A 14,952-nucleotide genomic window follows, 5' to 3' on the forward strand; every position below is an offset into this window, starting at 1 on the left:
AATTTAACTTAATTCTTTTTTTTTTTTTGCGGTACGCGGGCCTCTCACTGTTGTGGCATCTCCCGTTGCGGAGCACAGGAGACGTAGGCTCAGCAGCCATGGCTCACTGGGCCTAGCCTCTCCGTGGCATGTGGGATCTTCCCGGACCGGGGCATGAACCCGTGTCCCCTGCATCGGCAGGTGGACTCTCAACCACTGCGCCACCAGGGAAGCCCTGGCTTAATTCTTGATGGTACCAGTGGTATAATATAAAGTATATTTTGTCTTTATCCCCAGTTAAGAGGTTAAGAGCAAAGAGCTCCTAAAAACATTGGGATTTTCTTAGTGATAGAAGTGTCTTTTGTTATTCCTAAAGAGCCCCTTTGGGACACACCTTGAGTCTCTGTGTCACCGCATTAGCGGTGACTCCGGGTGGGGCCCTAGATAGCTTCAGGAAGGGAGGTCTAGTCCTCAGAAAGACCAAATTTAGGATTAGAGGATTGGAACTCTCAGCCCCACCCCACCCCCACTCTTCCCACCCCTCCACCCCACCCTCCCCAGGGAGGTTAGAGGGGCTAGAGATTGGGTTATAAAAAGGCTTGAACAGTGAGATTCAGAGAGCTTCTGGGTTGGTGAACACTCAGTGTGCTGGGAAGGTGACGTGACTGGAGAGGGCTTGGAAGTTCTGTGCAACCCCACTCCTCAACCCATACCTTGCCCTGTGCATCTCTTCCGTTTAGCTCTTCCTGAGTTGTATATATTACAGTGAACTGGTAAACGTAAGTAAAGTGTTTTCCTGAGTTCTGTGAATCATTCTAGTGAATTATTGAACCTGAGGAGGAGATTGTGGAACTCCTGAATTTATAGCCAGTTGGTAAGAAGTATGGGTAGCACCTGGGAATTGCAGCTAGTATCTAAATTGAGGGCAGTCTTATGGGACTGAGCCCCTAGCCTGTGGGATCTGCCCTAACTCCGAGTTACTGTCAGAATTTAACTGAATTGACACAGTTGGTATCAGAGAATTGGTTGTTGGTGTAGAAAAAACTCCACACATTGGGCATCAGAGGTGGTGCTGGAAAAAAGACACCACAATACCCATTTCTCAGCACCTACAGATCATAAAAACCCAACTTCCATTTCTTCCACTGGTTGGATAGAAGTGGAGAGTGGTACTAGGGTTTTTTCCTATATTACTACATATAGGGTTGGTCCTATGAGGCTACAAGAATGCAATTTTCCCATCATTTTCTCCTTTTCTGGGGGGTGGGGACAAGGAGGTCTTGGTCTGGCTTCTCTGGCTGCAGTACAATGTCAGCCTGCCTCCCCCAGTGAACCAGGAACTCCCAGAGTTAAAATAGAGCAAGTGCTCAGTTTTAACAAGGAGGGTACCTGAGCTTATTTAGTGTGTTTAAGGTCTTGATGGGGTGTTTGTCCTGGTTACTGGTGGGTGTCACTCTGTAGTTGTGAGTATAAAGTACTCACAGAAGCCTCTAGGCTCTGTGGATGACAGTTCCATCGTCCCTTTTTTAGGCAGTCTGGGCACTGGGAAACATAGCTGGAGACAGCTCCGTCTGCCGAGATTACGTCTTGAACTGTTCCATCCTTAATCCTTTGCTAACGTGAGTAATTATTATCATCTGCACCTGGGGTATCTTTCCGGCAGCCATGCGGCAGATCTTTGGGGAGCAGTTTACCTTAAGACGATGAGTGAATACAAGAATGATAGAAGTGCATTCTCATTGCCAGAGTAAAAGATAGTATCTTTTGAGAGTAAGAAGATTGTGTCACTGGTCTGTGTCTTGTGCTTCCTCACTTTGTAGCACTGTAGAATCTCATGTTGGTCATACCTGTCTCATTGTTGAGCCAGAGGAGAGAGGAAGGACTAGCCCACCTGGAAGAATCTAACCTTCTCTACGGAATGCATTGATTTGCTATGGGTTTATGCCCAGTACATTGGAGAGCTCTGTTGTAAGCCACAGATCTAAGACCCCTTGCAGAGTCATCTGGATGCTCCCATCCCTTCCTCTGTACCCTTATAATAGAGCTACATCTAAACCAAAACAGGAAGGAGCTTTTCTTGAGAGGCCACAATCTCATAGTCTACTATTATAACTCCTTCTTGGGCCTGTCACAGAAAATCATTCCACAGTGCATGGCTAAAGCCCTCACACTAAACCTTCAGCTTTTATTTCCAAAGACAACAATACTCTTGTTTAGAACTTGTGGCTGCAGTTAAGGGCACAGTATGTCCTATCTTAAACGTTTTAGCATGCTTACTCACAGTCCAGCCTTCTGTTTGTCCTTATTAGCTATGGTCTTAATAAGCCACAGCTGGTCCTAATCCTCTGTGAAGATGTAGGTCGGCCTCCGGGGCCAAACAGGCTCACTTAACTTAAATCTATGGGTAGGAAGAAACAGGCTTCTAGAGTCTTAGGGGCCTGATTGGATTTGCTCCTGGGGTTCGTAGGCAACAGCTCTATGAAAAGAGCATCATTGCTCAGGATCTGGCTTTGCTGTCCCCTTCAGGCTACTTACCAAGTCCACACGACTGACAATGACACGGAATGCAGTCTGGGCCCTGTCAAACCTGTGCCGAGGCAAGAACCCACCCCCAGAGTTTGCAAAGGTAAGAGAGCTTCTCTTTTTTTAAAAAAAAAATTTTTTATTTATTTATTTATCTGCTTGCACTGGGTCTTAGTTGCGGCAGGTGGGCTCCTTAGTTGTGGCATGCATGTGGGATGTAGTGCCTTGACCAGGGATTGAACCTGGGCCCCCTGCATTGGGAGCACAGAGTCTTATCCACTGCGCCACCAGGGAAGTCCCAAGAGAGCTTCTTACCAATTCCTGAGTGAAAGCAGGTTCCTTCATATGGAGGAATTTTGATATGGGAGTTTTCAAGTCTTTGGGGTACCCTCAGAGTCTCATCCTTGGGAAACTGAAAAAGGCAGTTGTCAATGAAGTAGGTGATCTCATATGCCTGGATGGTAAAGTGAAAATGTGGGCCTGATGGCTTAATGTAGTAGAAATCTCCAGGTCTTAGACTTACTAAGTAGAGGAGGGCTCAGCGATGTTAGGGTTAGTGGTAGAGATGATGTAACCGTGTCCACCTGAGTCCCTCTCTCTCTGCTTCCAACAGGTCTCCCCCTGTTTGCCTGTGCTGTCTCGCCTACTCTTCAGCAGCGACTCAGACTTGCTGGCAGATGCTTGCTGGGCCCTTTCTTATCTGTCTGATGGCCCCAACGAGAAGATCCAGGCAGTCATAGACTCTGGAGTCTGCCGGAGATTGGTCGAACTTCTAATGTGAGTGATCTCAGTCAGAAAGGGTACAGATTCCCTAAGCTTCTCCAACTCAGAACTACAGTCAGCAATCTGCTGCCCTATCCAAAGGTCTGGAGCCATGAGTGCTGCTGGCCTTGGTGGTCAGCTGAGTTGAATGCCATGTGCTGGCCCTCTACTGATCAGATCGCCCTCCTCTGTAGGCACAACGATAACAAAGTGGCTTCTCCTGCTCTGAGAGCTGTGGGTAACATCGTCACCGGGGATGACATCCAGACCCAGGTAAGGAGGAGGAGGACAGCTGTCTATGGACAAAATCCTTCCCTGCCACAGACTTTGGTCCTGGTAGGAGGCAACATGATATAGGAGAGAACGCATAGGCTTGAGTGAAAAATTCCAGCTCTGCCACTTTCTATATTATTTGGGGGCAACTTGGTTGCCTTCACTTTTTTCTATAAATTGGAAGCAAGTCATCATCCATTGGGTGCTATTGAAGAAAAACTAAATGGAATAACCTGACTCACTACCTGGGACATTGTAAAGTAATTGTTAACAGATTTTGAGTTACGGTACCTTTGAAATACTAAAAGCTATGGAACCTCACCCCTGCTTCCTAGACCTTTAGAATCCCATGTCTCTTGTTACTCTCCTGTTAGTAACACTTCCATTGAGAGCACAGTATACAGTGTTTCTCTGTTCAAAGGCTAGAGATCTGAGTATTCTTTGCGTCTTGAGTAGTTTGCATAATTCTGTGGGATTCTTAACAGATTTCTTACAGGTGAGCAGTCTCACTCAAGCCCACACTCATTTTCTAGGTCATTGTTTTGTGTTTGTGTGTGCATGCATGTGCCTGTGTGTACAGATATTCATAACTTTTTCTGTTTTTACGATTTTTAAGTATAGTTCACTGGCATTAAGTACATTCACATTGTTATTCAACCATCACCGCCATCCATCTCCACCACTTTTGCATCATTCCAAACTGAAACTCTGTACCCTTTAAATAATAACTTCCCATTTCCCCCTCCCCTCATCCTTTGGTAACCACCATACTACTTTCTGTCTCTTAGGAGTTTGACTACTCTAGGTACCTCATATAAGCCGAACCATATATATTTGTCCTTTTGTTTCAGCTTATTTCACTTAGCATAATGTTTTCAAGGTTCATCCATATTTTAGCATGTCACACCTTCATTCCTTTCTGTGGCTGGATAATATTCCAAGTGTGCATATGCTACATTTGGTTTATTTACTCATCTGTTGGTAGACACTTGGGTTGCTTCCACCTTTTGGCTAGTATGAATAATGCTGCATTGAGTATTGGCATACAAGTATCTGTTTGAGTCCCTGCTTTCAGTTCTTCTGGGTATATATCCAGAGGTGGAATTATTGGATCATATGGTAATTCTATGTTTAAGATTTTGAGGAACCACCATACCGTTTTGCACACAAAACAGTGCAATGGCTGCGCCATTTTACATTCCCACCAGCAGTGTACCGGGTTCCAATTTCTCCCCATCTTTACCAACACTTGCATTGCCTGGATTTTTTAAGGATAACTATTCTAATAAGCGTGAAGTTATATCTCACTGAGGTTTTGATTTGCATTTCCCTAATGATTAGTGATGTTTGGCATCTTTTCATGTGCCTATTGGCCACCTGCATTTAAAAAAATTTTTTTTGTATATTCTGGATATTAATCCTTATCAGATATATGATATGTATATACTTTCTCCCATTCTGTGATTTGTGTAATTCACTATGTTGATGGTGTCTTTTGGTACCCAAAAGTTTTAAATTTTGATTAAGTCCAGTTTATCTAATTTTTCTTTTGCTGCCTGTGCTTTTGGTGTTCTAGGTCATTCTTAATTGTTCAGCCCTCCCTTGCCTCCTCCACTTGCTGAGCAGCTCCAAGGAGTCAATCCGAAAGGAAGCTTGTTGGACCATTTCAAATATCACTGCTGGCAACAGGGCTCAGATACAGGTAGAACAAGCAGGAGGGAAGTTGTGGGGGGCAGCAGGTAGAAAGGCCTGGGGACATGAGACATTGCGGGATATTGCCCTCTAGAAGAAAAACTTTATTTCCCTTTTGAAATTGGGGTCAATGGATGCTATCAGTCAAAGATTCTGTGTAACAGAAGCCAGGTTCCTCTGTAGCGTCTTACCTATGTGAAAAGAACTTTCAGGAAGGGGAAGATGTCTTAATCTTTTAGCTGATTTGGGGTCTGGATTTGCTTATCCTTCTTGAAGTGACTTTCTTTCCTCCCCCACACCCCACCCTCCACCCCCCAATTCTTCTCAGGCTGTCATAGATGCAAATATCTTCCCTGTGTTGATTGAAATCCTTCAGAAAGCCGAGTTCCGTACAAGGAAAGAGGCAGCCTGGGCCATCACCAATGCCACATCAGGAGGAACCCCTGAACAAATCAGGTATCACAGTCCTTTCCCATTGTCTTGAGTGATATGTGTACTCTACCTCTTGGCTCACAGTTTACATGTGACCTCTAAACTGCCTTTTCTGGGATAGGTCTGCCCCTGTCCAGTAGGGTTTAACTGGTAAGCTGCTAGAGTGTAGCATGGGAATCTGAAGTAGATTCCTATAAACCATGTACCTCTTTTCCCTCCTGGAGAATGGAAACTTATGACACAGACATCTCTCTCCTCTGCCTCTTTCTACCCTCAAGAGAATTTAAATCTATGTAATTCTCAATTATCCATACAAATGAAAGAGAACCATGCTATGGCTCATTCAGAGCAGCTTCTTTGGGAAATCATTTTTGGCAGTGATACTTGGGAGAAGCAAATAGGAAAGCTATTTTGTGCGAGGATGCTCTTTGATTTTGGTTTCCATTATCAACTTGAGTAGGAGTGATGGGAATTGGAGAAGTGCCTTGCCTTCAGCTTGTAGCTTAGGAAGGGGAATATATTCAGTATAAATAAAACCTTAGGAGAAAGGATAGCCACTGAGTGAAGCTTTTGAGGATACAGGGTTGTAAATGGCATTTTGGACAGGAAAAAGCATAAGTAAAGGTACAAAAATCAGAAACCTGGAGACCTTTACTGTTTGACTGGAATGTAATATTCTCGGAAGGGAATAATGAGAGGGGAAGCTAGAAAAGGTTAGGAGCCAGATTGTATTGTTATGACTGTAGAGCTGGGACTACAGAAATTTTAGGCAGGGAAATGATGTGTTCAAAGTAGGTAATACTGCAGCAAGGAGACATTAGAGACAAAGAGGAGGAATCCATGGCAGCCTTCTACATGGAAATGAACTAAACCAGTAGCACTGGGAGGGTGATGAGTTTGAGATAAAGGATGGATGGTTATGAAAGCTCAGTCAGAGTGAATTGCTGAGAGCATCGATGTGTGTGAGGGAGACCTAGAGGCCCCATAGCACCTGCCTGGCACCTCCCTTGCCTTGTCTTAATTTAGAACTTACCTGGTCTCTGCCCCTCAGGTACCTGGTCTCCCTGGGCTGCATCAAACCCCTGTGTGACTTGCTGACTGTAATGGATTCAAAGATTGTGCAAGTCGCCCTCAATGGACTGGAGAACATCCTTCGGCTCGGAGAGCAAGAGGGCAAGCGCAGTGGCTCAGGGGTCAATCCCTACTGTGGCCTCATCGAGGAAGCCTATGGTAGGTGCCCTCTCCCCAACCTCACCTCTGCCGTAAGTAGAGAGAAACTCTGAAATAGTATACATATGTGAGGGTGTGTGTTTTGAGGGGGTCATCATTGAATGCAAGGTTTTATCCCACCAGTTCCATTTCCTCTGAGGAGCAGTAGATGAGTTCTGTTTCTGATAGGCTCTACCTAGTAAGTAGGTTATGGTACAGATGCAAAAATAAAGCTCCAGAATTGATAATAGAATCAGGAGCCGGAAGGCATGTTTTCAGCTGAGTTTTTAGCAGCAAGTTCTTTTCTTTCTTTTGTTTTGTTTTTCCATTACAGTTTATTACAAGATATTAAATATAGTTCCCTGTGCCATACAGGAGGTCCTTGTTGTTTATCTGTTTTGTTAATAGTAGTTTGTATCTGCTAATCCTAAACTCCTAATTTATCCCTCCCCACCCTTTCACCTTTGGTAACCATAAGTTTGTTTTCTATGTGAGTCTTTTTTTGTTTTGTAAATAAGTTCATTTGTATCATTTTTTAGATTCCACATAAGTGATATCATATGATACTTGTCTTTTCTCTGTCTGACTGACTTCGCTTAGTTTGATGATGTCTAGGTCCATCCATGTTGCTGCAAATGGCACTATTTTATTCTTACTGTGGCTGAGTAATATTCCATTATATATATGCACCACATCTTTATCCATTCATCTGTTGATGGATACTCCAGTTGCTTCCATGTCTTGGCTATTGTAAATAGTGCTGCTATGAACACTGGGGTGCATGTATCTTTTCGAATTACAGTTTTCTCCAGATATATGCCCAGGAGTAGGATCGCTGGATCATATGGTAGCTCTATTTTTAGTTTTTTAAGAAACCTCCGTAGTGGCTGCACCAGTTTACATTCCTACCAACAGTGTTGGAGGAGTCCCTTTTCTCCACACCCTCTCCAGCATTTATTATTTGTAGACTTTTTTATTTTTTTGGCTGCACTGCATGGCTTGCAGGATCTTAGTTCCCTGACCAGGGATCGAACCCAGGGCCCCAGTAGTGAGAACACTGAGTCCTAACCACTGGACCACCAGGGAATTCCCTTGTAGACTTTTTGATGATGGCCATTCTGACTGGTATATGGTGATACCTCATTGTAGTTTTGATTTGCATTTCTCTAATAATAGTGATGTTGAGCACCTTTTCACGTGCCTATTGGCCATCTGTATGTCTTCTTTAGAGAAATGTCTATTTAGTTTTCTGCCCTTTTTTTAAGATTCTGTACACCTACAACACCCATTTTTTAAAAATATTTATTTATTTATTATTATTTGTTTTTGGCTGCGCCGGGTCTTAGTTGCAGCATGCGGGATCTTTAGTTGCAGCATGCAGACTCTTACTTGTGGCATGCATGCAGGAACTAGTTCCCTGACCAGGGGTCAAAACCGGGCCCCCTGCATTGGGAGCACGGAGTCTTACCCACTGGACCACCAGAGAAGTCCCTTCTGCCCATTTTTTTATTGGGTTGTTCGTTTTTTTGTTATTGACCTATACAAGCTGTTTGTATATTTTGGAAATTAAGCCCTCATCAGTCGCATCGGTTGCAAATATTTTCTCCCATTTTGCAGGTTGTCTTTTAGTTTTGTTTATGGTTTCCTTAGCAAGGTCTGTTAGTGCTGGATTGACTCATCACTCATCTCCAAGAGATTCAGAACAGTAATGGTTTGCCCAGGTTAAAAGCAGAATCGGGACTAGACTCTCCGGTTTATAACTGACATTTTGGTCTTTTTCCTTTGGTGTTATGTCATTTTAGGTAAAGATCTCGGCTCTCCTCTTTCAGATCAAAGAGAGATCTGATCATATTACTTGTGTTTATAAATGCTAACATAACTCAGGGAAGGAAAAAATAGATTGTTTCATGGATCCAGAGAAAAGCACTCAAAGTTTACTCTTCTCCTTCCTTTCTTCTTGCCACCATAGGCTTGGATAAAATTGAGTTTCTCCAGAGCCATGAGAACCAGGAGATCTACCAGAAGGCCTTTGACCTCATTGAGCACTACTTTGGCGTAGAAGATGATGATAGCAGCCTGGCTCCCCAAGTGGATGAAACGCAACAGCAGTTTATCTTCCAGCAGCCTGAGGCCCCCATGGAGGGCTTCCAGCTATAATGTCTGCCTCCGGGGAGGGGAGGGGATGGGAAGCACCACCAACCAGCGGAAAGGCAGCCCTCTGGTGGGCGGGAAACCAGCCCTCCCCACCATCAGCCACCACACACCTCTGCTGCCCTGGAAACTGTGCTCTTGACCTGCTCCGCCCCCTTCCCTGGAGGGAGCACCCTCTGGACAGACAGAACCATCTGAGGCTCACATTTGGGTTTTGTGACAAGAAGGGGACGTGTTGGGTTTTTCTTCCTTACACTAGATTTTGGCTGCACATATGTCTTTAACCCAGGAGCCCAGGGGTAGACAAAGGAGGACTGAGGTAATCAATTTTGCACCTTTTTTATTTTTTATTTTTTTTTCTTTAGTGGTGACTTCCTTCCGTTTTATCTTCCTTCATCGTTCCCAGTCCTCTGCCCTGATCTCTGTAACTCTTATCTTGGGTACTTGAGCAGATGGAATATTCCACAGGTCGGGGGTGGGAGGGGAGGGGAGAAATCCAAAACAAAGTGTTCTTGCTCGGACAGAATATTAATCTTGTATGCTTGGATTGCGTTATTTAATTTTTTTTCTTTTGCACATTTTTCTTGTATTACAATTGCTCTTTCCCAGAGCCATGAGTTCCTGGTTTTAGGAATCCCAGCTGCCAGCATTGTCTGGGACTAGAGGCTGAGGGGGAGGTCACCATGAGACAAAGGCCCCTCCCTCCCTTTAACCCCTTGCCCAGACCTCTTTAGTTTGGGAGATCCCCTTCACTCTCCTGGGGCATGTACACCAGTGGGAGTGAGGGGAGAGGAACACAGGCCTTCAGACGGGGCTTCCCATGTGTCGCTACTGATCCCATGTTTCCTACCCACCTTCCAGTGGTGCGACCCAACTTCATTTGTTTACTTGAAAATTCCCCTCAGAGTTGAGATGAACGTCTGAGGTAGCTGTATTTTCTCCTAAGCACGTGACAGAGGGCTGTGGTCCTTCCTTTCTCCTGAGGAGAAAGTCCTTGCTCTGGTGACCCATAAATTGCAGAGGAGGTTGGAGTGAGAGTGTCATGTATTGGGATAGCCAGTGGATCCCTGCCTTTGGCCTTTCTTCTTCTTCCTCTTCCGTAGTTGGATCATGTATATTTTACTTCCAAAGGAGAGAATGTCAAAAAAGTTCTGTATTTTTTTATATTCTATATATTACGTAGGTCAATCTTAATTGGTCTCAAGAGGAGGAACTGTCTCTGTAATTTCTGTAAGTAGGATACTGTGAGGAAGACCAAAAAGAGATGTGGAAGCTCTCTTGCTCAGGAAGCCTGACCTTGATCCTTCTCCTCTCTGCTTGGGTTCCGGGCCACCACCAGGGACCAACCCTTAGCTCTGGAACCTTTATATAGCAGGGCATCCTGGTCTGATTGTCCTAGTACCTGAATGGAGGGAGCAAGGATGGCCCCAGGGCCCGGTGAAGTCTACCACTCTAGTCCTTACCACTGAGCATCCTGCTTACATCAGGAAACCCAGAAAGCAGTCTGCCTCCTCAGATTCAGACTCAAACACCTTTGTCCACATAAGTTATCGCAGGTGGCTGCCGTGTCTCCTGTCCGAGATATTTAGCAGCCTCAGGACTTTTTTTGAGAGTGATTGATGTCTTCCCTGATTGGGATCCTTGTACATGGTTTGGATTTTACCCTTCCTGTGACAAATATAATCCTAATGCCTTTTCTTTCCCCTTTGAGTAGAGCTACTGCAGTGCCTCAATGGCTTGCCTGTGTGCTTCAATGGACTACATGTGATAGTAAAGCCCAGGTGTTGGGGGTGGGGTGGAGGAAGTTGCTGGCTAAGTGTAGGCCAGTGGTGGAGCTGAAGGCACAATCTGCCCTGTCCCTGCTTCCCCACAGAGGTCGGGCAGAGGTGCCCTGCTCCAAACTGTATTTTCCCTTCCCCAGGAACAATGCCATTCTTGCTCCCATTGCTACACATCCCCCTCTGGCTCAGGTGAAATCCATGCCACTCTGCTTACAGATAAAACATTCAGTTGTTTTTGGCCACTGGTCTTGAATTTGCCCTCTCTTTCCAGTGTTGAGATCCAACTCCAGAGGCATTTTCTGAGAAAAGTGGTTGCGGCTGGTGGCTATCACTGAAAAGTGACACCAGTGCTGTACTGCCTAAGTGAGTCAGATGCTGCTCTGCAGGTTGGGCATGATAACTACCAACCCCACTCTCCCAGGTAGGCAAGGCGCAGGACCCTCTTCACTTGGCCTGCCGACTCCATTACAAAACCATTTTCCCACAGTTCAAAAGAAAGCCACCCCCACCCCTTGTCCAAAGGGCAGAGCATTTTATTTTAGTAAGATCTACTTTGTACATCTCTAGCAATAATTAAGTCCCTGACATTGGGACCAAATTCTTATTGTGAGACATACACATCCTGCCTTCCCCAGCTGTTCCTCCCAAATCTACTTTTGCTTCAGATCTGGGCCATGCACCAAAGAGAAGACTCTGTTGATCATGGGTTACTACTCGAAGCCTGTTTTCTACAAGGACTCCAAAGGCTGAAGTCTCCCAGGGCACGAGGACAAATTTCTCTTCAGATAAACATGGCCTCTAGGAGCTTTCCTTTGTTAGTGTCTTCCTCAGACTGTGCTTTCCCACTGTATTCCTCTGACCCCCTTTTCAGTCAACAGGTGAAGTTCTTCCAGCCCACAGAGGCAGTAACATCATCTTTTGTATCTCCTTCTCTCCTTTGGCCATCTTGGGAAGCAAAATATTTTTTAGCCCAGGCTTGACAGCCACTCTTCGTGGGCAGTCCCCATCTGGACTCCAGACCCTGGCCTAGGTGAAGTCAGAGCTTTCTGACAGATTTCTGAATGGATGTTACAGGGATGGAGGGGCTCCCCAACCTGCTGTAGGGAGTAGCCTGAGAAGACTTGTGTTTGGAATCTTAATACTTTGGCACATAGCTATGTCCATTTTAAGATCTCTGGTGGGTTGGAGATACTTAGGTGTGGATTAAGGGGACAAGGAGCCTTTTTCTTAGCTCAAGTGTTCAAATACTGTTTTGAACAGTGCCAGCTATTCTTTATTGCCAGCCCTTCTGGGCATCCCACCCCCATGTCATCTTCTCTAGTATTAACAGGCTCTCTGGTCTTAGAAGCCTGCCTTCAGTTCTGAGCTATCCCCGCTGACTGACCGGCCATGGTATTGGCTGCAACCTTCTGTTAGAACCACATAGGTTCCACCCTCACCTGGCCAGCCTAGTTACTTGAGGCAGTGGGTACAAAAGACCCTTCCAAGTAACGTGTTGATGACTTCAGCTTTCCGGGACCCTTTGTGTTCCTCCTTACCTAGAACCTTTAGATCTACTCCTGTCTTCTTTTCCCTGGAAGCCTCTTTCCAAGAGCCCTATTTAGAGCTGAACTGCACAGATTATAGCTGCTATACCACACTTAAGGAAGAGCGAAAGAAGGCTCTCAGGCACTGACCTTCATTTTCTCTTCAGCCAAACCAGTTTAATATGAAAACTCTAGCAGGATGAACTAGATTTCAATTTTCTCATGTCTGCCTGCCCTCCCCCTACACTGTACAATTACCTGTTTCCAGCAAAATAGAAGGGAAGGAGATGAACGCCTAGCAGTACTTCCCTCCTCCTCCCACAGGCCCTTCTTTGAAGGCCTCAGCTCATTTGTTCAGGCCATGTCTCTTCTCCCCAAGACTCACTCAGCTTGGTATCCATCATCTTGAATATTCCTCAGTAGATTCATCTTGTGGGCTTGGCTTCTGGATTCTCAATTGAAGGCAAGGAGCCAGATTCTCCAGGTCCTTGCAGGCACTACAGGGACCCATAGGGAGAAGAGGCTGGCTGGGGACCTCAGGATTGTGTGTGCCTGTCTGCCTCCCTGGCAGGCTGGGGAAGGGTGCAAGGCTCAGTGCACTGAACCATAGGAAAGCCTCACAACCAGTAGCAACATCTTCCGGGTAGGACTATCCTAGAAATAAGTGCATGTGAGACTGAGAAATTGCTCAGAGTAGGTTTTTTCCATAGCCGTTTTAGGATTGCACATTTTAGACCAATCTTGTCCAGTGTTTTTTCTGTCTTAACTTTTGTATTTTTTTTGTTAAGCCAACAAGCTGAGAATTTGGCCCTGCGGGGATCCATGTGGTAGGCAATAGCTGCTCTTTGGCCAAGGCCTTCATAAAGGATTCAGTCATCCCATTGGCTGTTCCCTAGACCCACCCCCAGATGAAGACCATGGTAAGGGAAGAATTTTGAGGTCAGTATAAACCAAGTAAGTCTGTTAATTAAAGCTGTTTTCCTCTGAGAGGGCATTTTGCATCAGGCCTGGGCTACATGCAGAATCAAACCTGGCTGTGAATTAGAAGAGGCACCATTAAATTTGAGGCCCAGAACATCCCAGGAGAAAGATTTGTGTAGTGTGTCATAAAGGTCTTCAGTGCATTTGGGCGCACCTCACTACTTCTGGGCCAGCCTGACTGCTGATGTCCACATTAGCACATTCCTGAACCCCTCCGCTAAACTCTAGCCCTGCTCCCCTATGTAGGTCAGATGTTCGGCCTCTGGGTTTGGGAAGAGAAAACTCTGCCATGGTGACAATCCTCAGGCCCTGGATTTGGGTATTGGCTCTTTTAGCCAGATTTGTGGGAACTGCTTTTGATTGAACCACTAAAGAAGCAAAGGGGGTATGAGGTCCCAGTTACCCAGGACAGACCAGATATCCCTCAAAAACAGCTTGGGTTCCCAGCTATAGACCCTAGGAAGGTGAATCAAACCTTTTCCCTTACTAGTTTTTCTTTCCAAATTTATTTGCTTTTAAGAACTATAAACTCTGGCTATTGTTTTCCATGTTCTCAGGGCCCCTGGGTAGACAGACAAAGCTTGATAATTTCAGAGCAGATACAGGCCAAGAAACCATGGCATTGAGTGTGCTGAGTCCAGACAAATGATATTTATATACACATCCAAATTTGAAGAGAAAATGTATTTCTTTAGGTTTCAAACACTGTAATAGATATAAAGCAAAAATAAAAACCTGTTGCAAAGTTCTAAATCGTGTTCTTTGGAGTGATCCTAGACTGGATTTTTTGGAAGTCACTGAAGTGAGGGTGCTTAAACTTTTGACCTAACAGTGGAATTAAGAATTGTTACAGCCTGCTTCTGCTATAAAGAATTTTTGAAATCAGCTTTATTGAAACATAATTGACGTACAGTAAATGGCACATATTTAAAATGAACAACTGGTTAAGTGTTGACATATTTGCATCCATGAAACCATTACCACAGTCAAGAGAGTGAACATGTCCATCACCTCTAGAAGTTTGCACATGCCCCTTGGGAATCCCTCCTTTCTGCCTAACCCCGAGCAACCACTGATGGAAGCTCTGGCTCTCACTGTGGTTTAATTTGCATTTTCTAGAGTTTCTGTAAGATTTTCACATTTCATCACCACTCCACAGCCCTTTGAGCCCAAAGTAGTTCACAAACTCCTCACTTTGGTTTAGATCAATTCCTAAAGCGGCGATTACAGACTAGCAGCCAAAAAGTTGATACAACCCAAAAAGGAGGGTTTTGGTTGGCTGACACAGTACGTTTTAAGTTTTAATTCGTTGCCAATATTAAAAGATGTGTCTATATTTTAAAACTATCTGGCACTCCTGGGCCTGAGTTTCTGCATGAAAACAATCTGCAAGAGCTCTATTACCCATCACCATCACCACCATTCCCAACCACCACTCCCAGAGGGCTCCCTTACTCTGGCAGGCGCTAATGTTGCCATTTTCTCTTACAGCAAAGAAGAAAGTAACTTTTTAACCCATGTTTCTATCAAATTTTCTTATTCCTTGCCTGTCTGTTCTCATTACCCAGCTGGCCCCTGGAGACCACCATTGACCCTTCCTGGTGCACCACTCCACCTCTCATCCCATGTGTACCTTGTTATAT

At 45.0% G+C, this 14,952-nt stretch overlaps 1 protein-coding gene across 2 annotated transcripts in view; it reads left to right on the forward strand.

The window, feature by feature from the left end:
- Positions 1-14,052, forward strand: part of KPNA6 (karyopherin subunit alpha 6) — a 51,421-nt gene extending 37,369 nt beyond the window's left edge. For both annotated transcript variants that reach the window (XM_079928158.1, XM_079928159.1), the window contains exons 7-14: positions 1,510-1,598; positions 2,506-2,605; positions 3,116-3,279; positions 3,459-3,537; positions 5,114-5,239; positions 5,558-5,685; positions 6,713-6,891; positions 8,840-14,052. In XM_079928158.1, coding sequence (XP_079784284.1) covers positions 1,510-1,598; positions 2,506-2,605; positions 3,116-3,279; positions 3,459-3,537; positions 5,114-5,239; positions 5,558-5,685; positions 6,713-6,891; positions 8,840-9,027 — 1,053 coding nt within the window. In that variant the 3' untranslated portion in view covers positions 9,028-14,052. The remainder of the gene's footprint in view (positions 1-1,509; positions 1,599-2,505; positions 2,606-3,115; positions 3,280-3,458; positions 3,538-5,113; positions 5,240-5,557; positions 5,686-6,712; positions 6,892-8,839) is intronic.
- The last annotated feature ends 900 nt before the right edge of the window (positions 14,053-14,952 follow it).

This window comes from Stenella coeruleoalba, assembly GCF_951394435.1.
Source record: "Stenella coeruleoalba genome assembly, chromosome: 1".
Taxonomy (NCBI): Eukaryota; Metazoa; Chordata; class Mammalia; order Artiodactyla; family Delphinidae; genus Stenella; species Stenella coeruleoalba.